General features: G+C 35.1%; 1 protein-coding gene across 1 annotated transcript in view; it reads right to left on the reverse strand.

Annotated features, from left to right (window-relative positions):
* The window catches only part of ipo11 (importin 11), a 111,386-nt gene that overhangs the window by 30,665 nt on the left and 55,381 nt on the right, over positions 1–25,340 (reverse strand). Inside the window, exons 21-27 of the mRNA XM_032578936.1 lie at positions 22,895–23,010; positions 20,619–20,695; positions 5,898–5,977; positions 5,728–5,808; positions 2,847–2,942; positions 2,403–2,516; positions 614–735 (exon numbers count right to left, since the gene is read on the reverse strand). Of these exons, the coding sequence (XP_032434827.1) occupies positions 614–735; positions 2,403–2,516; positions 2,847–2,942; positions 5,728–5,808; positions 5,898–5,977; positions 20,619–20,695; positions 22,895–23,010 (686 nt within the window). The remainder of the gene's footprint in view (positions 1–613; positions 736–2,402; positions 2,517–2,846; positions 2,943–5,727; positions 5,809–5,897; positions 5,978–20,618; positions 20,696–22,894; positions 23,011–25,340) is intronic.

The following is a 25,340-nucleotide window of genomic DNA, read 5'->3' on the forward strand; positions in this document are numbered from 1 at the left end:
CTGACATTCCTGCTCAGCAATCAGCACACACAATTCTCTGCTTCTAAATACACATTTAACCTACAGCACTAGGGAGTGTGACGTTTTGATTTTTCAACAGCTGCTTCACAGGAAATGTTCTAAAACCGTAGTATGATCCATTAAAAGTTTTGGCAAAAGAGGGCAAGACTTTTAAGTGTTTGTGAGTATTTATATGTTTGCTCTTAACTGGTGAGTGACAGATGTTGGCCAGATGGTGTTGACTCACAGCACAATAATCCGGCACACTTGAGACTTTTGGCTCAGTACATATTTGCATTTTTCATCTCCCTTACTAAAACATTTGGTATTAAAATTTAAAGAGATGTAAATTAAACTTATGGTGGTAGACGTGTGTGTAATTCTCTGAAAATAACACCAGCACTCCTGAATTCATGAGATTTATGGAAAATGCACTAATAATACTAGTTGTATGAAATTTGAGAACATATCTATTAAGGTATTTATCCAAGTCAGGGTGATTGCATTGAAAGACCTTGTCAAGTGCTTCTTTATTTTAGTAGCCGACAATATTTGGGAGAAAATAACTCAAAACCACATGGGCATACATCAGGGGAATAGACTTTTTCTTTACCTGTTGTCAGATGGGAGAAGAGACAAAAGGGCCAAAGATGACAATTTCCTCCTCTCAGGCTGAGTAATGTTGTCCATGCGGTCCACCCACATCTCGATCATGCTCCCCAACAACTGGTCCATCTATAAATTAGAGCAAAGAGATTTAGAAAGCTTAGCAAAAGTAATCATACACCTTGTTGCAACCATAAATGTTGCAACAAGGTGTTGCTTTGTTTTAGTTCCATCAACTGCTTAACATATCATCTGAAAATGTAGAGTGTATGATAATGCTGCTCAGTTTCAACAAATAAGCACCTAATATCTGCAGGGATCCACATCTCGGGTGGGAAATATTTTGATTGCAAACTAGTGCTTGTTAACTCAACATATCAGGTATTTATGCAATACAAAAAAAATAATCATTGTTTCATAACACTTTACAAACTCCTATTTGAATTTTGTTACAAGCCAGGTAGGACGATACAGCGCAGGTGGTATTGAACAATGTGAGACAAATAAGAAAAAGTTGACCTTCTTGGCCGACCTGCAGTGTGTGTAGTGGAAAAGCCATTATGTGTATGCCACAATAAAACCTGATGATGGTGGTGTGGGGATGCTTCTCTATCATAATCAGAGTTGATAAAAAAAATGAATGGAGCTAAATACAACCCTCCAAGAATGGTTGTTCATAAATGCTGGGTGTGATTACTTTCATGAGGTCCTGTTATTTAACTTTTTATCTCGTTTTTATTTTGCAGACATCTTGTTTGGTCTTATAATTATTTGCTTGCTTTGTCATGTTTCTTTAAGTCATTTTTGAAAAAAGCTTGATATTATTTCTATTGTTATTTCTTCTCAGTCCTTTACTTTTCTACCTGCCAAAAGTGCATCATATCTTGATCATTTCAAATGTTCAATCAATAATTAAAAAAAGAGGTTATAAAAACAGTAAAAAAGAAAGCAACATAGAGAGCATTAACAAAGAATTAAAAGACAAGTGTTTCAACTTTGTTCTATTTCAGAATATGCTACCATCATACAAGTGCCAGCAAAAATAATCATCCCTTTCCTTTCATGTACCAATTGATTTCTAAATTGGCACATGGTACACATCAAGTGTAAAAGGGCTGCTAGAATGGAAAATGTTGGCTTAATTAAAGTAACACCTGGTTCTTTGATAACAGAGTGAGATGTTTCACTATCGGAATCGCCTCAGCGTGACCCAACACTGGATCACATCTCTCCGCGACAGACAAGTTGATCCGTAGCTCCACCCACCGTCCACTATCACGGTCAATCTACGCCTCTCAACTCATTCTCGCTTTCTTCCCGTGTGAAAACTACAGCAAAGCTCCCTGAGAACATTCAGGCGAGCTTATCTCTGTTTAACTGTTTTTAGTCATTCTGTATGCAGTGCCACGACAGGCCTGGACAGTGCTGGGTAAATACTTCAAGGACTCTTCTTCCACCACGTCTGCCCAGCTCTTAGAGGCTCATGGCTAATGGTCAAGCTGTCCCATAGTGAAACACCAAGCGAAGTTAGAAAAAGAACTTATTTTGTGATATTTATTTTGCAAGCTTCAAATTGTGCTATAAAGACAAGTGTAATTTTAGAAATAAAAAAAACCCTATTTTTTTATGATGGAAGAAGCAAAGTCAAGATGTCAAGGCTTAAAAATGTTCCCATTTGCAATTCTTTGGGTAATTACTTCAGGCTCAACCTGAATGATTTCCTTTTAACAACCACTTTGTCTCTCAGACAAAATGTTGCTGAGTTGACAGAAAAGAAGGGCAGACATCAGCCTCACCTCCTGGTTGCATTCAGAGGCCATTTGAGAGAGCAAAGAGGAGAAGAAGCTAAAGTTTTGGAGCAGGACTCGACCGATGATGCCAAGGTAGGTGGACATCACAACAGGATAACGCTGCAAATCACACACACAAAAAAATCATATCAGATATGCACAAATGAGTATTTGGTAATGCTTTAACTAAACTAAGGATACAGCAGGTCATTAACCTTGATGGAAAGATGGAAGTAGTAATAAATATGAGAAAATCCTGAAATGGTGGCCTATGTCTTTAATTACTGTCTGATTAATATATGCCACCATGAACTGATGGTATACAAAGATATAAATATTTAAAAGAATAATCTGTGTGGTGTATGGCATACTCTATCACTAATTTAAAAAATGTAACATATTACAGATAACTTTAACTCAGATGTGCATGAGATGAAAGAAAATCCTCACCTCCCCATCCACGATACCTCTAAAGACAGCTGGCATCAGAGGCTGAAACATGTGGACTCCCAGTACAGGGCTAACCTTTAAAGCTATTTCAACCACCTGGAGAGACACATGGAGACCAAGGATGAGGGAGACACGTAAAATGTAGCAAAGAGAAGCTGAAAGGTAAAACTCTGAAGGAAGGCAGGGAAAAAAAAGAGGTCATGGAGGGATATTAAGAGAGTAAATAGGGCACAATTATTAAAATATATATATACATACATCAAATCACTCAGGTTCAATGACTTGCAGAGAAGGATGGCTGTTTTTGTTGAAGTAATGTTAGACATGTGGATGTGTTAATGGCTCTTAAACAGAGCCATTTTTCAGTGCTTTCCAGCCTTTTTCCTTACTGAACAGAACCTGGATGCCCGCCTCAACTATAACATTTATTCTCAAATATGTGCATTGATGTATAAATCTGCAAATGGTAAAAAGCAAACCTACTATTTACATTTTTTAAAATAGTTGGACTGTTCATCTTTCAAAAAACAAAACAACAAAAAAAACTTGTCAGCTAGATTTTTTCCTCAGGGATCAGAAGTCAGGATGTAGCAGCTGTTACTTGCTTTTATTATGACATATGAGTCTGAAACTAGTCAGTCTGAGCTCTGTAGACTGTCTTTTGGCAAGTCATTTCTCTCACTCCAAAAATGAAAACTGGTGAGTTCATCTCACATGATTTATTTTTTTTTTGTTAATGTCCTAAGCACAATAGTCCTTTCCAGTAGCAGAATCTCTATGGATGTCCTGACTGAATAGAGCCCTGGACAAGTTCTACGACGAGTCGCTTGCGACATGTCCTATTCAGCATCATCAGGCAACCCAAGTTTAATCTGCCAAATCATAATAAGAATAATATATCTTTTCAGAGTTGATATCTTTACTTTCTAAAACATCATCTCCAATACTGTTTTCACTCATTCTGCTTAGTTTACATAAAGATGTTGAAACAGAAAAAATAATATTTTCTCTTCAGCTTATGGTAATCCTAAACACACAGTCATTGCTTGCTCTCTTGTTGACACCTTCGTGATGCTACTGGTACTGTGATGACTTTATTTGAACAGTATCAACATTCCATTCTACATGCTTTATTCTTAGTTTGAACTGAGCTAAAATTAATCTAGCAACAAATATGACAATACATGATGATTAGATAAGAGAGTTCCCTCTGGACATCCTCAAGTGAATACTACAAAACCTTTAAATTTTATTTAAAAATAATTTCCTATTAACCATATAAAAATCTGTTTTAGCAGTACAAATGCAGTGACAATGAAACACTGCTTACTGGCTTTTTCACCTAGAAGAGAATCTTCCAATTATGACTCTGGGTCCAGCAACGTAAATATGAAAACGAAAATGTACAACCAGAAAATGTAAAAATGTTTATAGAAAGTAAATTTTAAAAAAAATATGAAGAGAGAAACAATTCTTGCAGGTATTTGCCAATTTACCGAAGATAATTATGTTTAACTTATTTTGCTTCTGAGTGGTCAAACCAACCGCTGCAGTACATATGGATTCCTCAAACAGCTCATGTTGATTAGCACGAGCTGTCCTCCGTTGTCGGAATGTGTTATGTAGACATGTTTGTTTGTTTGTTAACCGTGTGCTGGCTCTTCTTTCCCTAGTCAACAACATTAGTCACAGCCAGATGTGCAATAAGCCATCAGGCTTAAACAAGCTCAAGCTTTGTGGAATTACAGGCATTCTGCTGACACCCAGCTCTGCTGTAAAAAAACAGTTTTCCTGGGAAACGTAAATTCTGAGATTGTTATTCAGTCATTTTCTTTTAGAAGAGAAAATAAATACTTTATTGTCCAACAATGAGGAAATTACAAAAAAAGGAACCTATATAACACAAAACCTATTTGCATTTACAAAACACACCACTAAAATAGTAAAAGTGGGTTTTTTTTACCAATTCAAGAAGAATGCAAACCATGCATTATTTTAAATATAAGGAAATGCCCATTACTTGAAGGGGTATCACCTTTGTGTCCTTTCTGCAAGTCCACTAAGTGCAACAACTATTTATATATGAAAGTTCATTCAGAGTTCTGCAGGCATGGCCTCATGATTAACATATTTTTATTAATCCTCCTAATACTCAAGATAACCTTTCTTTATTCACACTCGATATTACAGGACGCCTAAGTCATATTGTAATCCACGCTAATGTTTAACCTTATTTCAAAAAATTTGATCCTAATCATTTTCAATTCACTTACAACAAAAGTTGCAGAAAAAAAATCTCTATACTGTGTTGGTCTACAATGAAAAAAAAAAAAAAAACTGAGAAAAAATGGTTGGAAAAAGTTGAAATATTGATGAAGAAAAAATATTTCTACACACTTTCATTCCATACTTTTCCAGACACAGATTTATTTGTGTCCATTATGGACATTTTAGTATTTAAAAAGAACACTGATGATGCTTTTTGCAGTTTTTTCTTTTTTTTTTTGGCATGTAGACTGAAATTCTTTAAAAGATTTTTATTCTCCATGACTCCATTTCTAAAAATAAGTGAAAAAAATTACAAAAAATAAAGAACTTTAAAGCTTTGCTTGATAGCATTTAAATAATACCTGGTTTAAACCTAAAGGTCCCTTTGTCTATAACAAGATGGCAGTGAAATGATTTTTTTGTTTTTCTGAGAGAGTGTTTATCAATCAGTAATCCAAAAAAAAAAAAACAAAATTAAGTACTGATGGTTAAAATTTATCATTTTAAAATACTAGTTTGCGTTTTCAACTGGAAATAAATGTTCTGCACGCCACACAAAAAATAAACAAAAATTGACGAGATGATTTTATGGTCACAGAGAACTTTAAGTTACCTTTAGTACTTGGACTTGTCCCTCATTTGTAATGTCCTTTAGAAGTTCACAAAAGGATCGGCACAACGATTCGCCATAATTCTGTAGAAAAGAAAAGAAGGATTTGGAAATCTGATCAGAAACATTTAAATTCTGCATTTTTCTTTAAAATGAGTGTTTGTTTCTCCCACCTGCAGGAACTCAATGGCAGACAAGTATAGGTAGGCGTTTATAATCTGAAAACAGGTTCGGAGGTTCTCGGAGCTCAGCTCTGAAAAACAAACATTGTCACATGAGGTGCTAAATTTCCAGATTTGGTCCATTTTGATCAAATTGAAACAGGTAAAAAAATGTCATGGATTTAATAGGTTTTTATTTATATATGAAGAAATCATTGGAATTTTTCTTTTTAATAAATCTAAAAAAAGTCAAAAGAGTGCATGTAGAAACTGAATAAAGCCACTGATTAGCTTGTACTGACACACAAATTACAAAGTCTTCACATTCTATTACAAATAAAAATGTAGAAGAAACTGGATCGGATTTGTTCTCATGCTCCAGAAAATGAGAAGAATGCAATAGGGGTGCCTACATTTTTCTTCACAAACTGAAAACTTCTTGAAAATGTAGTTTTTCTGTGCGTCACTGAACTAGCTGTTTAGTTCTGAGAACTGCTTCAAAACTGTGTGGACTTCCCACTTCGGGCATCTGTGAGCAGGTATTCCAGAGATGGATGATTTGATTTGCATTTCTTTGTTTTGACTGATAAGCAACATGTTTGATGTCATTCCAAACGTTTTCTGTTGAATTATGGTCGTTGAGTTGGTGCTGACACTCAACTTTTTACTCTGGAACAAAGATGCTACTTGGATTCTGTCATGAGGCTCCAGGTTAGTTTCACACCAATAGCTTGACTTCATACTGGAGATAACTCTGAACCTCCCTTTATGACTTGGGCTTACTTTTTTTTAAGCATTTGATCAAATTTTAACTCAACAGCCTGTCGTCTTCTGCACTTTATTACTTATTTATTCATGCTGTTTTTTTAATACCTGTAAAAATATATTTCACTCACTTTTTCATAATGGTATTCCCTCACTGACTAAGTTATGTTGCTACTATTTGAACACATCAGGACAATTAGTGATTTGTTTAAACAGAATTAGCTAATTCTAGATGTTAGATCTGTTTCACATTGCTACATCTACTGATAAAAGCACAACTTTGAACATAATTAAGCAGTGAAAGAAATACTGGATGGAACCATGATGCAACAGATGAATATTACAGCATCAGCTTCACAGGCCTGGAAGTAAGTTCAAGTAGCTGCTGAGCTGCCAGGACAAATAGAAGGGTTGTAAGAAACCATTAAGAAGAACTGCACATACATTATTAAGTGTGCCCTGTGAGATTATTATCCATTAAATTGGTTCTGCTTCAGCTCTGCATTTTATACAAGTTGCGCTGTCTAGCTTCATGTTAACACACAGAAAATGAAACCTTACAGATTAGGTGCTGGCTAGGATATGTGTATTTGTTAAGAAAAGGTTGTATGAATAGGTAAGCACATTGCAACACCTTATAAACACAAGGTCTAACTTGGACAGATGACAGGAACAGGAGCTGAATAATTCTCTTGTAATGAAACAAAACAAACCAAAAAAATCAGTAAGCGTATCATTAAAAAGACGTGCATAGAGAAATCAACCTGTCACTGGAATTGGATCATTTTCAGTTTGACCAACCGAGTTTTTGCCAGCCGGTCAAAAACTAAAATTACTCATTATTTTTGTTATCACACCACAGTAAGTTTCACCAACAGCACTCTTTAGTGTGGAAGTTGTTGCTGAAGGAAGAACACTCAACGTTGACCATATTCAGTTTCCGGTATATAACTATTAATTCAGTGGAAGAAAGACAGTTCAAAATGCCATCAAAATGGTGTTGGCATTTTGATAAGAGCCATCACCAAAATCATACACATCAAATGTTGGCCAATGTTTCATTTACTATGGCTCAAAAGCAATATGTTAAATCTAATGCCTTTGTGTTTTGCAAGGCAGTAAATCCTCAATAAGAAGGGTAGAAAATATACTTTGAATTCTGTTCTTATATCTTCTTAGTTCCTATAGAGACATCAGATTTGGCTGAATAGAATGGGTAGTAAAAACATGTTTGGTGCATCTCTTAACAGAGCAATAGTATTAAACCTAGAATTAAAAAACACTTGAGAAGAATTTGGAAATGCATCAAGAAATAAATGGTCCTCATGGTAACACCACACAATTAGAGTAGATTATGAAGTGGACAGATTTTGCTTTTCAGTTTAAGAGTGTCGTTCAATAGCTTGAGGTGAATGTAGTAAAATGACTCTACAATAAATGTTAATTGACTCTTGAACCACCAGTTGTGTAATAATGACAAGTGTGTTCTCAGAGTTGTGTGATTATGCTGTTTGATGTTATGTACTAAACAGGGAGCTTTAGTGCTCTTATATACTTCTAAACCTGGCAATAGAAGGTGGAAAATGGAAACAGTCAACATTTTAAAATTTTCCATGTTTGTCATACAAATGGAAAAACCTCTCTTACACAGAAAAATTGAAGTAGGTGCAATGATAATGAGATGACATGAGAAAGTATAGTCCTGCTGTAAAGTTCTTTGCAAAGGTAATCAGATATGTACCTCTACTTCAGACACAAACTGTCCAAATTCTAAAAACAAAATAGAATATGCATTTTTCAATGATTAATGTAAACAAGTGAAAGAAGATGCCCTTGTCAGAAAATAGACCCATTTAGCCCTCACGGAAATGCTGTGTTTGACCAAAAACACACCACCGTCCAGAATACGCTATCCTCATAGTGAAACAGGGTGGTGGCAGTATCAGGCTATTAAGAGGCATATTTTCCCTGGGACAGAGAGCTAGTGAGGGTTGACAGAAAGATGAATGGAGCTAAAAATAGATCAACACTGGAAGGATATTATTGAGGAAAAGAGTCGGACCAAACACCCAGCTAAAGCTACAATACAGTACAATAGTGTCGATCAAACCATATTCATCTGGCAGAATGAACCCAAATTAATTGAGACTTAACACATTGACAGATGTTCTCAATCGAGGCTGACTGAGCCTGTGCTATTTTACAAAGAATAATGGACAAAAAAATCAGTCTGTAGATGTAGAAAGCTGGTGGAGCAATACCACAAAAGACTTGTAGAGAATGGAGGTTGTGCAAAATACTGACTCAGAGGTGCTGAATACAAATGAACACCACATGCTGCTCTGTGTTGGTCTATCACTTAAATACCAAAATACTTCTGCAATGTAATGTACAGCGTTGATGACAGAAATTACTGGGTTTTATGAGTCCTAAGAGATGCAAAGAGAAACTACCAGGACTAAAACCTGAATAATCACAAACAAGAGAAGATTTATGGTGTTACCGGTAGTCAACAGAGTCAAAATGTTTACAAAAAAGTGAGAGCATTAAGGGGGATTAAGATGGAAATGAGAGTAAGAAGACCTGATCCTAAGATTGACAAATGGGAGCCAACAATCTTACCACACAAACAAACCCGACAGTCTGATAAAATTGAACACGTTCACCAAGACCGACATTTTCATGAGTAGCTTTGAAGTAACACAGGGTGACAGCAGGCACTTAGAAAACTTTATGAAAACTTCACAAAAGCCCAGAGTGAAGCCAATACATCATGTTGACAGAAATAAAATTTTTGCTCTTTTCACAAACAAAACTAAACGTTTCATGGCTGTTTACTGATTTCTTAAAATCCAGAGTTCATTTTAGAGGTGATAGGATAACTTTTAACTTTGCATAAAAAAGAACCTAATATCTTTGAAGGTTTAATTGCCCCATGGCACAAAAGATAATTAAGAAGATGAAAATGTTTACAAAATGTTTTTTAAAAAAGTTGCATCTCACAACTATAAATTTAAAAGTCATCATGATTAGACCAAACCCTCTGAACTCAGGCATCATAAAGAGCCTTATCCTGATCAAACAGCTCACTTGCTTATTAGGTTTGTGTAGAAAAGATTAAAATCTCCATGGTGAGTCGTGAATCACAAGCCCACTTGGACCACAGTGCTGGTTCACCCAGGTGATTTTGATGCTGATGTATGCCATGTGCTTCCTCGGCCGGCTGTCAGCCATAATGGGGGTAATGTATGCAACCATCTGTTATCTGGTCAAGTATGCAAAGCATTCCAGGGCCTATTTAGTCAGCACATCAGTCTATATGAATATTCAACATTACACTCAGAGTATGAAGCCAAATTAGAGTAAACACATTCCGTGTGCCTATGCACAAAATGAGCACAATAATGGATTTAAACAGACAAGCAAGCACAAAAGTCTGACTTTAAATGAGCAGTAAGGACATTGTTGAGCAGTGTTCTGTTCTGAAGCAGAGATGGTAGAAAACATAGCATTTTTGAGCAAAGACAGAAAAACATGAAAGCCACACTATGACAAATTGAGTTTTTGTAAGTTAAAAGAAAAAAAGCCTCTCAGCTGATCCAGTTGTTGAACAAGGCCAGCTGCGGTTATTGGACAGGTAAACAACTAATCTATTGTGTGCAGCTGTTTTTACCCAGTCCAAGTCCCAATCATTCATCCTAATTATGTTTAAACCAAGGAAGTATGCTATATAATAAATACAATACATTAAAACAGCAATACAATCGAGTTCATAATTTTCATAAATTTCTAATACTTTGTAAAAGCCCTTTGCCGACAATGACAGCCTAAAGTCTTGAACTTATGAACATCAGCGACTGAGTGTCTTTCTTTCCAATGTCCGTTACTATAGTGCCTTGCAGTTGATATTTATTTGTGGGCCTTTCTGTCCAAAGTTTAGTCCTTAACTTGGGTTAATATTCGTTAACTGTCTTGGCCTGTCGAGAACATTTCCACTTGTTTGCTTTAATAAACCCCTGTGTTATTTTGGCCATGTGTTTTAGTTCATCATCCATCCATATTATGAAACGTCGTCCCATCAACCTGATTGCATTTAATTGGAATTGAACAGAAAGTATGTGTATTGTGGAGTTTATTTACATATTTAAATACACAAGACAACATTTCACCCAATTCTTGGATTCAAAAAACTACTCAAGATTTATGGTGTATAATAATTCCCAATCAAAATATTTCTCTACAAAAAATATCTGAGATATTTGACTTTTTTTTCCCAAAAGCAAAAGAGAACATAAGTAAATGATTGCGACAGCTGTCAGATATCTGTCCTTATTGGATCAATAAAGCTGTCCTTATAATTCTTGTTGATAAGCAGTGAACAAACTGAAGCAATATCATCTGAGGAAAAAGTTGTGTATGAGTATGAACACAAAATAAGTGAAAGTTGAAGGTTTTTTGTAATAAATGGGGAAAAAATGAACAGAATTCTGCTTTGGGGCTTGAGGCAAGTCAGTGAAGTCAGAAAATTGAGGCCTAGAATTGATAAGACATTCTGGATTCTTGTCAATTACTGCTGAAAAATCAACCTGAATATTTATGTACTGGTTCATATACTACAATGCTCACAATAAGTGATATGGATCACCCAAAATAAATAAATTCATTAAAAAATACAAAAAGAAATAGACTTTCCTTTGTAGGGTGATTGAACTTGGCCTTAAGGATGAGAGGAGGTGCTCTGTTAAAGTTGTAAATTATAACATTTTTCATTGCGTGCACATTCAATTTTCTTTTGTTATTCTCATGTTTTTTGCCAACATTTTTTCTGGCCATGAACAAAATATTTAAAAGGCTAAATGGCCTTTTTGCCAGTTGACAGATTCTGCATGGTAGGCAGACCACATTATCCTTCTCCACACAAGTACACACAAAGTGCCATTACAGAAGTAGTCACAACAGCAGCTGTTGAGGCCCTGATTAAGCTTTAGTCAGAACATATTTCATAGCCCTGGGCATATGCTGCACAAATTTGCTTTGGTTATGAACCTTAACTAGAAAATGAGCCTCGCATATGACTCTGATAAGAGTCCTCCAGTGTTTAATAAAGAAAAATGCTGAAATTATGATCATCTAGCAAACCAGTATTTGCTTTAAATTTATGGTGTTGATGATAAATGAAGACATCAGTCACAAAAAGTGTAGTTGCCAAAATAAATCAAATGGACAAAATCTGGAGTTTAAAAGCCCTTAAAAATGGTTGGTAGACAGTGCATAGATTTAATACCTGTTGCCATTTAACTTTCTATGCATGCGAGGATACAAAATTGAGCAGAATTTTATTATCTGTTGTAGATTGCCAGTGACAGCCTAATAGAAAACCTTTCATGTGATTACTGTAAACATCATTTAGGGTTGGAGTAGTTGAATAAAAACCCAACCAAAAAAAAGTATTTCTACATATCTTGTTCATATATTTTTGTACATTTTGTATTTTGATGTCAAAACCTAATAATAATAAAAAAAAAAAAGTATTTCTAATTGAACTTAAATGGATGACCTTATTTTTCACTACATTTTTTATTTATAGATATTCTTAAGTTTTTTTCCCAGTAAATTACTTTTTGTTTCATATTTTCTATATTCCAGTTGTGCATTTAAACCGAGCTACTGGCTTAATAATAATCTGATATTCTACTGAGAATATCTCAAAAAGACCAACAGTGATTAACAGCGGGAGAAGAATTATTTACTCTATTTATAGCATAAAAATAAAGTAATTAGAGCTCAATTCCAGCAGCTGATGAACTTGTAAATAAGTATAATAGAGGTCATGCACTTATAAGATTGTTCTATACGACAACACTCAGGCAAATCCCTAAGTGGTTAAAAAATAAAATATGGGCCCAACTGTTAGTCAACATAACTGAATTATCATCTTGCAAAAAATTTTGCTGATACCAAGAGGAAATCCTATGATTTAAAAAAAAGAAGAAAAAGCTAACCTTGGCTAATAACCTCTAGCCTTCTTTTTACTTTCGAAATTCCTGAGATATTGGGGGTAATCACAGAACCATTAAGTGTTTTGTTGTAATTAGTCAACAGAGCCACATTAAATGTATAGAGAAATAGACACTAATTAACTGCCGAGGATTTGAGAAGAATCAAGCGTGAAGACATTATCTGCCAGTTCTGTCGTATTCCATAATGGAGTAGATAGAAGGACAAGATGTCCAAAGCTCAGAGACATGGCCATGGTAAGAAAGGCTGAAACCTGACTACCACTCAACAACAAACATTATCTAAAGCAAAGACAGATTTTTAAAGTTTTTATGAGCTGATGACACAAAAGTGACTGTTGATGGACCAAATGAATGGGCCCCTGTGGGTGGATCAGAAATGCCACAGAGATCCACTTTAAGTCAGGTACCAGTAAGGTGGAGGAAGGTTACTAGTATGGACTGGTGTTAAAAATGAGTTAGTTGGATCTTTTTGGATTGGACATGGACTCAAAAAACATCTAATTGGTTTTAAGAAGACATTTTGTTGAAGCAGTGGTGCAGGAAGAAACCTGCCTCTTTCAAAAAGAAGAATTTTTATAAAGGACAATGCCCCATCATATGCATCCAAATCTAGTCAGTAAAGGCCGATTTCCTCAATTGACAGTTCTGAAACAGGAGATTTACAGTGAAGGAAAACAGTCCACCTCTCTGAAAAGTGTCTTGGAGCTGTGGTTGCTGCTGTACAGAAAGTTGGCTAATAGATCAAGAAACTGTGAAATTATAAATGTAGGCTTGTCCCTGTTATTGAAAAGAACACTTTCTGTATTGGTCCATTATAATTTTCTTTTAAAGTCAGAATTTTTTATTGGAAAGTTTCCAGTTTGTTTATAATTCTCACTTAGATAAAAATAAAATGAGATGGGAATTATAGTTTTTTTCATTTAGTTGTGGAATAATTCTGCACAACAATAGTTGACCAAAGATATTCTAAGAAAACCTTACTTTTGCTTTCAATAACATCAATGTTTGAGATTTTTTTTGTTTTCTTTTGTTTTATTTTTAGTCTTATCCAAGAGCATTGTATTTGGTGATTAATAAAAATAGCCCTAAAAAGAAAAAAAAAGTATTGCTTACAACTGTGCACATATTTATACATAATTAAAAAGTCTACTTAAAAACAAATGGCTAACATGTCAAAAATATATAAACTATTAGAAAAGTCACACAAGTCGACCTTCAAAAGAATGCAGCAAATTCAGTTGCATATTAAGTGTTAAAAAAGTGAAACATTCTAAGTTTATATTAGCTAACCTATAATTAAACTTCAACAGATAACTCAGTCTCTGCGTTAAATATGACTGAACACATCCAATCTCTATGGTAGCTGTAATTGAAGTCATTACTTTGAGTAGAGAGGCCTGAAATAAAAAGGTTGTCTTCTAATGAGGATGTCTAAATTGATCCATGAAGCACATTAGCCGGGCAGTAAAGTGGGAGAGCTTCAGATGCCTTTAGTTCAAATGCTCCTTGGCTGTAAACATTATTGATCATAGGAGGGTGAGTATGCTATGCTCTGATCAATTCCACACTGTAATTTATGTAGAAAATACAACGGTACGCTATTTTTGTTATCTGCAATTTAATAGACAAACAATAATATGTATTCATTTTAGTAAAAAGGTTTGGCTAGCATCACACAGAAACAGCCTTTAAGGAAAAAAAGTCCAAGACTCTAAATTTTAGTTTTGCCATATTAATCATTTCTTAATATGTTAGTCATTTCTCTTTCCTGGGCCCTAAGGCAATATCAATGAGACATGAGTGAAAATAAAATGGCACTTTAACCATCATTTGCTCACTTCATTACAGCTTCCTTCTGCTCCAGAAGAAGCAATTGCTCCACTTAAACAGCACAAACATCTCCTAGTTCAGAGCCAAGTGTTAGGGAAACAGAGCACAGAGCAAGCTTAACATTTTAATCGCAGCAAGACTCCTGACATTCTAATCAGGGAATTTGCAGTGCACGGTTAGCAGTGATGGAACAGGGCTCGTTATCAGAGAGGCCAGGCCACGTACCTGGCATGTGGAAACATTCCTCAGAGCCAAAACTCTCTCAATGGCCCACATCTCTCCACTGCTCTCCACGGTCCAAAAGAATGAACGACCGGATGTTTGAGTAAAAAGCAGCCAAAGATGATGAGAGACAGCTTTAGAGCTTGAGAAATATACTAAAACCAGAAAACTTGATTTCCCGAATAACTTTTCCTAAATTTATGCAAAGAGATGCATAAGGTAACATAGAAATGATTCTTTTCACTCCCCGGTATGAAAAATATTCATTTTAAAATGGCGTGCTACTTTACTTTGACCTGTGACCATACCTTCAAGTTATTATCTTTCATTCCTGCTGCTTTGAAATGTCAATTGAACTCAAGTGGACAAGCTAATTATCTTCAAGATATCTAATGTGTTTAAAATGTGAAAAATCAACCATGATAGCATAATGTTTCTCAGAGTAATATGAGACAGAGACAGAAAAATAGTCAAGTGGAAAAAGCATTAATTGCTGACAATCTGCTGTAATTGTACAGGAGCCATATCATACAGAAAAATAATTTTTTGACACTCAATAGCATATCTAAGAGCCTGAATTTAGCAGGCTCCAAAAAATGAATAATTGAGTTATTCACATCGGGATAAATCATCTGCTTTACTCCTGCAGCTCAAGAGTACAGAAGCCATTCAGCCTTTTCAACTACATTCAAAATTCTACTTCAAATAACTAAGGAAGTTATCTATCAAATGGAAAGTCAATACAAGTTTGCTTTCTATTTGGAGTGCAGAGTGTACTTGATCTCAGAAAGAATTTTGTAAAAAAAAACAAAAAAAAAAAACAGAAAATGGGCACATTGTGGTATGGAGAAAAAAAGACTTAAAAATTATATTTAAATAGAGCTGCCACTAACAATTATATTGTTTGCATCATAAACTGGGTCATAATTATTAAGCTGATTCATCTGAATTCAAACCAGTGTACAAACTTTCACAAGACCTGCTCTATCAAGAGCAAAACAGCAACAAGGTAAAACATTCAAGTATTTAATTCAATACATAGTTGAAGTTAACCACTTAAAATAAAACTGTCGCAGATGATTTCAAGACTGTAATAACAATATACTATGCATACAGCATTTAAACAACAGAAGGGCTAATTTTTGCTTTGCTAATCAAGGCATTTGGAAATTATTTTTATGGTTATTGTTGTTCTATGTTGTTTACCAAATAAGTCTAACCAGAGGCAAAGATTGCAAATAAACCACTGGCACAAAATCTGGAATACACCGCTTGTATTATGTTAAACCAACCTGCTACAATGTTCTGATTACATCATCACTGACAAAACAGTAAATAAGCTAAAATAAACTATTTTAATTAAAAATGGATGTAGCACAATGTAACTATAAAAGACTGAAATGGTAGTATTAGAATTTATTTTTAAAAAAAGCAAAGATACCATGAAAAAAACAGTAAAACTACATGGCTACTCAAATATTTTCTCCTAATAATCTGTTAAAATCAGAGGGAAACCAGAGTAATTTTGTCATTTGTTCCAATCCAAAGATTGTTGTGGCAGTAAAATTTAAGCGAGCATAGAAAGCCCAGCTGGGATTTGCAGCTCCCCCTCTGCTAATGCACAAAACTAAAATGGTTTTCTTGCAACACTGTTGAGAAATCACATTCACTGCTAAATAATACCCTCACACGAGGTGATCTCACAGTAGATGGTCAACTTGTGCTGAACTTAAGCCAAAAATAAAATTCACACGGTCCCTTTGAATGCCTGACTCACCTGATGATTATTGGTAAACCTTAAACTGGCCTGCATTTTCATGTCACATTCTCTTCTTTATGTGCAGTCGGTTTGTATCTGCATTTAAAGAACACTCCACTATTATCAACAGAAACCTCATGCAGGCACCCTATACACTTAACCATATTCTATGCACAGATTTGATCTGACCAATGAAAGTGTTATCTTTCTTCCACGTATTTACATTGTGAATACTCCATATTCACACCACTTTTGCTTGTTCATATAGCACCAGAAAACTTTCTAATAAAATGTTCTATTTTATTAGAATCTTATGTGACATCTTTTGGTTGTTTTTCTTTGGGGAAAAAAAGAAGCTAAGCTCAGATTAGATGTAGAACATCAGTGAGCATCAATTTTGAAATAGATTCTATTTTGGGTTTGGGTCAGGACTTTTACTAGGACACAAACATCAATATAATTTGATCTAAACCATTTCATTGCTAATCTGGCTGTATGTATTAGACTTATTGTGTTGGAAGTGTATGTCCACTTCCAACACACTTGTTACAATCTGTTGGAGTCACAAATATGCAACAGATTTTCTTTCAGGATTTTCCTGTATTTAGCTTTGTCTATCTTCTCATTAACTCTGTCCAATCTCCTAATCCCTACTGAAGAAGGCATGGTGCTGCCACTATTTTGTCTCACAAAGGGTGATTTTCATTTGCAAAAATGTTAAAATCCATGTCTCATTTTTCCTTCCCTTTCATAGTGACCGACTCTTTTGTTTTGCTCTATCACAAACTACCTGTTGTTCATAAGCACCAGCACTGGATTCTCAGAGTATGTCTCGCAGGATGACAGTGATGGGTTCAAATATAAAACTGACAGGCCAGAACATTATTTTTTCAAACCAGAAAGATGTGTTGTTACAGCACGACTATCTTCCAGGGCGTAATGAGACAAGTTCGGCTGTGACAAAGCAAGACATTTATATTACCTGGACCAACATCACAGGACAAACATCATAAAAGAGCCTAGCTAAATCAATAGAAGCAGATATAAACACAACAAAAATAACTTTATACTTGATTTTACACTGTGGAATTGTTTTAGCCTAAGTAAACAGCATAAATATCCCACAACAGTGCATGCACTGAATTCCCAAGCAGTGAGAATGGTTTGCAGAAAACAACTCGGTAAACAAGATATATTTTTTAGAAATGCAAAATATGATTTGAAAAAAAAGCAAATGTTTATGTACCCCACTTCACTTTGTGACACAAGACAACTGGTAAGCTGATGCATGAAAGGCTGGATCTTTTGTGGATGTAGATACTAAAACAGCCTTTCACTACAGGGTTCCTGGAGTAACATTTAAATTGAACTGTCACTATGTACTGGCTTCTGAAATTGCCTGCTTCCATAGTATGTAGACAAAAATGGCATAAAGAACAGGAAACAATCTATTCTAAGCTGAGAACAATATTTTGTCTATTACTGCTTTTTACAGAAGATGTATTTTCTTTTTCCAGTCTGATATTCTTACCATATGAAGAGAAGGCAGACCATAACTTCTAATAAAGTCAATTATAGCTGAAAAGTTATCTAAAAAATATAATTAACATCAACCTAACCACCTACAACAAAAGTCATGGATGGTAAATGCTCAGGTGTTTTCTCAGTAAAAATTTGGCCTGTAAAAGGATAGATTTATCCTCCAACTTTACCTACAGCTCTTGTTACATGCACATGAGCGGTTAGCATTGCTACAACAGTGTCTCTATATTTCCAACACAATTTTCAGCCTTCCTGTTATCTGATGAGAATTTTGCTCTTCCTTTCAGCTTGAAAACAATAACAAAAAAAGGCATGCCTCACCCTATTAAAAAAACAGTTTCCTCTAAAAAAAAAAAAAAAAGCTTCTCACGTCTCTCCTCTTCCTCAAACACATTTTTAAATCCCTCTCTTATGTATGGTGTGCCAACTGACCAAAATAAGATCAGATATGAGTTTGTAACCAGCAGGTAATTGATAAAGGTTTATCAAATTATGGGGAAAAAAAGTTTTATTCCAATCAACTTCCAGATGCATCTGGACAAAGAGACAAATGAGTAAAAATCTGTATTTAAACTTGGGTAGTGCCACTGGATCTCTCAGAGTATTTCTTAATAACATTGAACACATTTATCAGTAAACAAGAGCTATCACTCTTGGACAGTGGAGCACATTAAAGCTTTAATATGGCCTTGAGGTGAATATAGCAATCAAATCTGAATCTCATGCCAAAAAAATCTGCAGATATCTTCATCCTTTATTGTGCAACATTTAATCTTTGGTTAAAGTTCAACATCCTCTTCCTAAAACTACACTGTAAGCCCTCTCTCGCTTCATCATCAGAAACACTTAAAAGACTAATGTGGCAGCTGATTAGTGTTCACCGAATCTTTTAAACATCTTCATCACTTGTGAAGATACAGCCAATTAGGTCCCACTTTCTCAGTGATAGAGGAATATATAAATGCTAACTGTGTCTTCTATTTTTTATATGTATATAAAATCTTCTTTCAAGTATAAATAGATCTTTTTATTTTTCTCCCTCTACAGCTTGTACTGAATTATAGACACCTTTATGCAAAGATCCCTTAGTTACAGTTGTTTGTCTCTTTAAAGCTTGTGTATAATTCTGTTTTCGTTTCTACATTTTAATCTGACTTAAAGTGATGCTTTGCTGAAAATAAATAAATTAAAATGAAATGGTTTCTGTTAGGCAGAAGATAAGGGCCTTACTTATCTTACCATTCATCCATGTCCAATCTCTACGTATAACCTCTCCCTTTTCTTCACGGATTTTCCAACCATTGCCACTTGAATTCGTTTTCATCTACCGCCTTCCTGTTATGTTCCATCAACCTCTTCGTTTCCTTGATCCTCTTTAATTCCCTCCTCCACCATTACTGCCACCCATAGCCCTTTGGCTCTCTGTGCCCTATGGAGTCTATACAGTCGCACAATCAGTGATAGAATGCCAGAGTAAAACCAATAAGACCAAAAAAGCCGTTGTATCAGTCTGACTTATTGCAATCTGATACTAAATTAATGTCCCTTATAACACTGACGGTCAGAGAGACACATGCGTGTGGTGTCCTTATGATAAATCATCCAGGCAGCTTAATCCAATCGCTCATAACTACAGTATGAGGTTAAATGCCTTGAGGCAGTGATGTGATTTTCAAAAGCAATAGCAGCCAAACGAAGAAAATTATATAATTAGGTTTATGACAAACAATTTTTCAGCTTAGCTCAACAGTTATAGTGTAAATATATAAGAACATTTTAATGGGTCAGATTCTTTGTCTGTGAAAAGAAGTCCAGTATTTGTTTTGAATTACAAAAAAAAAAAACAAAAAAAAAAAACCTTTAAGTATATGCAATTGAAATCAGATATGTACGGTACTTATGAAAGCATGTAACCACTTTTCCCAGACCGTCTGGTATTAAAAATCAGATTAAACTTACTGTTTTAGGTCAGATAAGATCATGAAATTGAATTATATTTCCTAAATAATAAGAGGGAAAATTATTAAACCTTTATTCAAATTCAAACACTTATAACTACATTTCTAAACAATTAGGGAACCTGCAAGTGAGAATGATATGTCTGTTCAAACTTCCAAATGGTTCAGAGTGTTTAAATTAATTTTAGGCTATTTTCTAATGTAAAATTAGGGGAAAAAAACTTTAAACAAATCATACATATAAAACAAATGCACATCAACTACTTAATTTGAAGAACGATCAAAAATGATCATTGCTGATTATTCTGGTCTTTGGCCAACATAATTAATTTAGCTAATTCTAACTAACCAAAACCATAAAAAGTTTTAACTGACTTAATGTCCAGTAATGGGAGAAAAAAATAGGTTATATATATTTTAATAGTTTATGTAAATATTTGGTTTCAACTGTCCTAAATATATTACTTCCAAAAATTGTTCAGTTACATAAATTCTAATATTGTTAGTTTTTTATACTCCCTCTGCTGATTTAATTTATATGTTAATGCATAATATTCCGAGGACAAAAAAAAAAAAATCCTTCGTACACACCCAGTTGGATAAATCAGAAAACAAAAGAAATCTTCTGTAAGCTCACCCAACAAAGCTGACATATTCTGGAAAATTCTGAGCAGCTCCGGGGTGAGGGCTGGGCTGTTCTCCAAAGTCACCAGCCTACACAATGAGAGGGAGGAAATGGGGTGAACACATATTAAGGAGTAAAGGGAAACATGAGAGGAACAAAGCAGATAAGGAATATTAAAACAGAAAATAGGAAGATGATGTGAGAAAAATGTGCAGAAGACACATATTGGAGGTGGCAAAAAGAAAACAGGTCGGAAAAATGCAACCGGACAAATTACAGAGACAGAATGTAGAAGGCGAGGATATCAGAAGGATGACAAAAACATAACAAATAGGCAAGGAGGTGAAAAGACAAAGTAGTATAAAGAAGAGGGGATGTAATATTAATCTGGTATGAGCATGATTGTCCTGATGTTTTTAATTTTATTTTACTGGAAGAAAAACAAAAGTAATTATGAAAAAAATCTACAAGGCTTTTCAGATCAGAGAGATTTGAAATGTCGTTAATATTTGGGCCGGTCAATAATAAAGAGAGAAAAATAATTATTCACAATTATGATTATCAATATAACTTATTGAGCTTAGAAACTGACTAATTATTGCACATAAAAGAGCTGTTCTCAAATCTTTTCACTCAAAATGTATTTTGTTCTCAGATATCCTCTGAATTGTCCCCTCCAAAGTTGCATTTTTTCCCCACACATATCACAAGTGTCTAAACAATCAATGTTTTTGTGAAGTTAAGATTGAACCAATCAGGGATTTCCTGGCTCATGCTGATTTCTTGTTGTGTTGCAGGTTCTTTTGATAGAGGTGGCAGTTTGTAACAGCAAATAAAGGAATTACAAGATTATTCCCACTTACATATGTCTTGATTTTTAAAGAGATATACAAGACGTTCATCAAATTACATGGCATTGATTGAGGCATTACTGGACAGGAGCCATTTTGCTGCTCCATTACGGGTGTGTTTTGGATTATTTTGCTAAAACACACACTATAAGGGCTGTTCCTCTACACCATAAGGCAAAATGACCTCTAAGTATTTTATGAATTTAAACCGACCAATAATTCTTGGTTTGGAATAAATAGGTCTAACATAAAAGAATACGATGTCCCTATTGCAGAATGCCTGAGCCACCATGATTCAAAGTGTACTCTGGCTTGAATCAGTGTTTGAGAGTTGACTGACAAAATTCCTTAGACCAAAAAAGAAGACGGTTACTTTCATCGGTCCACAAAATGCTGCTTCACTTCTTTTTAGGCCAGTCAGTGTGTTTGTGGCAAACTGTAACCTTTTAAGCCATGTCTTACTTTCCAATAGGACTCTGAGGGACCTTTTTACAATAGTCCTCACCCAACCATCTTCTAAATTGTTGCACTACTAGCTGTTAACAACAGATCTTTTCTGATCCCCCTGAAACTCATCATTGGCTTAGTAATTATTTTGACCTTTGAACAATTAGTATTTTTTGCCATTTTCTTTTCATACTTCTAATTTGGAGTTCCATTTCAAAGTATGTTTGATAATTTTAACTCACGAGCCAATGTTTAACATTTTCCCCAAAAGGTATTGGTAGGTTGTGGAAAGTTTCACAAACTTCTATTAGCTATGATAAGAAATGAACATGAGAGATACTGAAGAGGACACAAACAGGGAAATAATCCATAAAAGATAAAAGAATGAGAAAATGACATTGTCTTTGTAAACAAAATAAATGCATACAGAGCAGTGCTGGTCATCAGGGAGGATAAAAGACAGGACAGAGATATGCGGCTGGCACAAAGACAAAATGAGAGAATGACATACATTCTTTAGAACATGGAACAAACTTTCATGTTCAAAAAGGAAGTCTTAAAGACTGAAGAAGCTTTAAAACTACTGGTTTTCAAAAAGCCATAAAGTGAAGATAGTGGGCAACATGAACATTCAACAAATTCAGTGATCATCGGGCATCTCCGCCAGTGAAAAGAGCCAATTCAAACAAGATGAAACAACGAGGTCATTAAGCAACATTTATCTGTAAACTGTTTGTAACTGGCCTCTAAACGGGACAGCAAACATTAACCAGTAAATGAGGCCGAGGAAAGATGAGACAAAGAAGACTCATCATCGATAGGCACTACAGAGAAAAGAGGCAGAAATAAAGACAGCCACAGTATTCATGTGTAGGCGTGTATGTAAGGGATGAAATGAGATCACTAAGTACTTCATAAAGATCAGCCTCAGGGAATCTCGTTTTCTTCCCTGGACTCATAAATGTTTGAATACTGCATGTTTATCCATACCAAAGCTCCAGTCCGTCCTCTAGCAGATAGACGTGTGGCGGCTGAGAAACGTCAGTGCTCAGTTGGATAACAGGAAGAAGGAAAGGGTAAAGGTTCTTACTCTCTGCCCCAAGGCCCTGAAAGAACAAAAAGATACAGGAATCAATGCCAAACAGTGACAGCAAGACATGGATGCTTCAAAGTGTTCCCTTGCTTTCTGTGTTTCGCTTTAATTTAAGTTCTTTGCAGCTCATCTGAGGAGAGCACAGCAGAGGAATGGATTTATACATTGTTTCCAAACCACGTGCTGGGACTTATACCGTACATTGTTTCCAAACCACGTGCTGCCACGCTACATTTTTTCCTCGCACAAAAATGAGCAGCACAAAATGGGGACCTTTCACGCTGCAAGGCACGTGTCACTACTCCTAGTTTTAATAACATGAAGCTGTCAAAAAGAAAAGCTTTTCCAATTGAAGGCCTTTAATTTTGAAGCACAATGCTTGTTTTAGGCGGCAAGAGTTGTTTGGACATTATATGTTAATTTGATGACCCTATAAAACAGTGCGAGCCCATTAACTTTGACTATTTAGGAAAAAGAACGTACAGGGGCACCACTACAGGAACTAAGTTACAGCTCATTTCCTGGTCATTTGGACTTTAATGACATTTAAGATGATCTGTGGTTAAGTAGGAAATTACCATTTTTGAAGAAGTCAAAACCACTATTGCTCTATAGAAATATGTCTTTACTGTAGAATGGGGGGAAAAAATCACAAATAGAAATGCTCACCATAATAGATATCAATTGTTTCACTACATAAAATGTAAGATGCAAAATACCATTTTCAAAATCATGGCAGCCTTTCCTACAAGTAAAATGTTCTTTTCAATAAACCTCAGCAAAATGTAACTAAAGAATGGCAGTGCAATTGTATTAATTAATATTAAACCACTGAGCAGTAAGTAGTAGGTAATTTAGCACAGATTTAGAAAAAAAGGAAAACTTCTTAAAATGTCACTTCACTGTTGTGTTACAAACAAAGATACACTTGATGTATCAAAATGTATAATTTATAATCGTCCATAAAACGTCAGCGGAGAGTCGACCACAACTGCTCATAGCACACCCACAATAGTGAGGAACAGTTTGTAATAAAAACGCTCACAACTGTGGTACAACCAAACCAAACATTAACCAGTTAGAGAGAGGCATGTTAGCAGAGAAGCACCTTAGTCAGACTCTTACTGGCTTCAGCTAGTATTTCTTCACAAGGATTTTTGCTTCTGTTCTAGGGCTGATATGCACATCAAAAACTATCCCCTTCTTGAGTAGTATGATGGCCAGGTACTTTCATGATTTTCATACTTGTATTTAATTGTTTGAAGTCATGAAGATGGCACATTCAAGCATCTTAAAATTGTACCCAACAATGAACCCGACTTGTGGAGGTTTCCAATCTTCTTATTGATTTCTTTACATTCTTCCATCTCACAATAGACCAGTGTATTTATGAGGTGCCTTTATTAATGGATAAACCTTCAGTTAACTCAAATGTTGAAAAATAAGAGGAGCTTAAAAAGTCATGACATCATCATCTGATTACTACTATTCCTTGCTTAAAAACTAATCCAAGTATATGCAAAACATTCTTATATTCTCTAATTCTGCCTTTTACTTCATGTAATCCTAACTGAACTAAAAGGGAAAGCTTAGTCTGATTTAATTTCAGATAGTGAGAAAGAAAGCTTAACAATGTTTTATATACACTGTGTAAATATCAAGTTTCTACTGTATATATGCAAAAGCATTAAATTTGGTTTTTATAGCAAAGTTGTGCTTATGAATTATGCACACCAACATAGCAGGTCCATTCAAACTCTTCTTTAATATTTAACACACATGGCCTCAAACTCCTTTCTGATAAAAACTTAACCACTGTCACTGACTCTTAAATGCATCCAATCCCTTCACATTTCATTTCACTTTGTATATTCAAACAAAACACTAGAACTCACAGTGAAGAATTGGCAAGAGCGTGTTTGTTGGGTTGCATGATGGGGGGCTAAAGGGGATATTGAAGTAGCAGAATTAATCCGTGTGAAGGCAAAGAGGATCCAGAGTAGTGTTTCAGAACAGTCAACAGTGTTTCTATAATGGCACGACATTAATTTGCTCCCTCTTGCATTTATGTGGGTGTAAAAAGAAATGAGAGCATCACTCAATCCCCCGCTGGAGCAAACTTGTCATACGGGCAAAATTCATCCATTAAAAACAAACGAGTCAATACTGCAGCTTTTATGAGCTTAACAGTTGACTTAATGCCATGTGATCATAAGAAGACAAGATTGGTTTGTTCCAGTGCCAGATGGACTGAAGTTTAATAGTCAAAATAAACACACTTAACAGATTCATATCCATTTTGCTGAAAGACCACTGATCCAATACTTCACAGCAATGCAACTA

The sequence above is a fragment of the Xiphophorus hellerii genome, chromosome 12 (genome assembly GCF_003331165.1).
Source record: "Xiphophorus hellerii strain 12219 chromosome 12, Xiphophorus_hellerii-4.1, whole genome shotgun sequence".
NCBI lineage: Eukaryota > Metazoa > Chordata > Actinopteri > Cyprinodontiformes > Poeciliidae > Xiphophorus > Xiphophorus hellerii.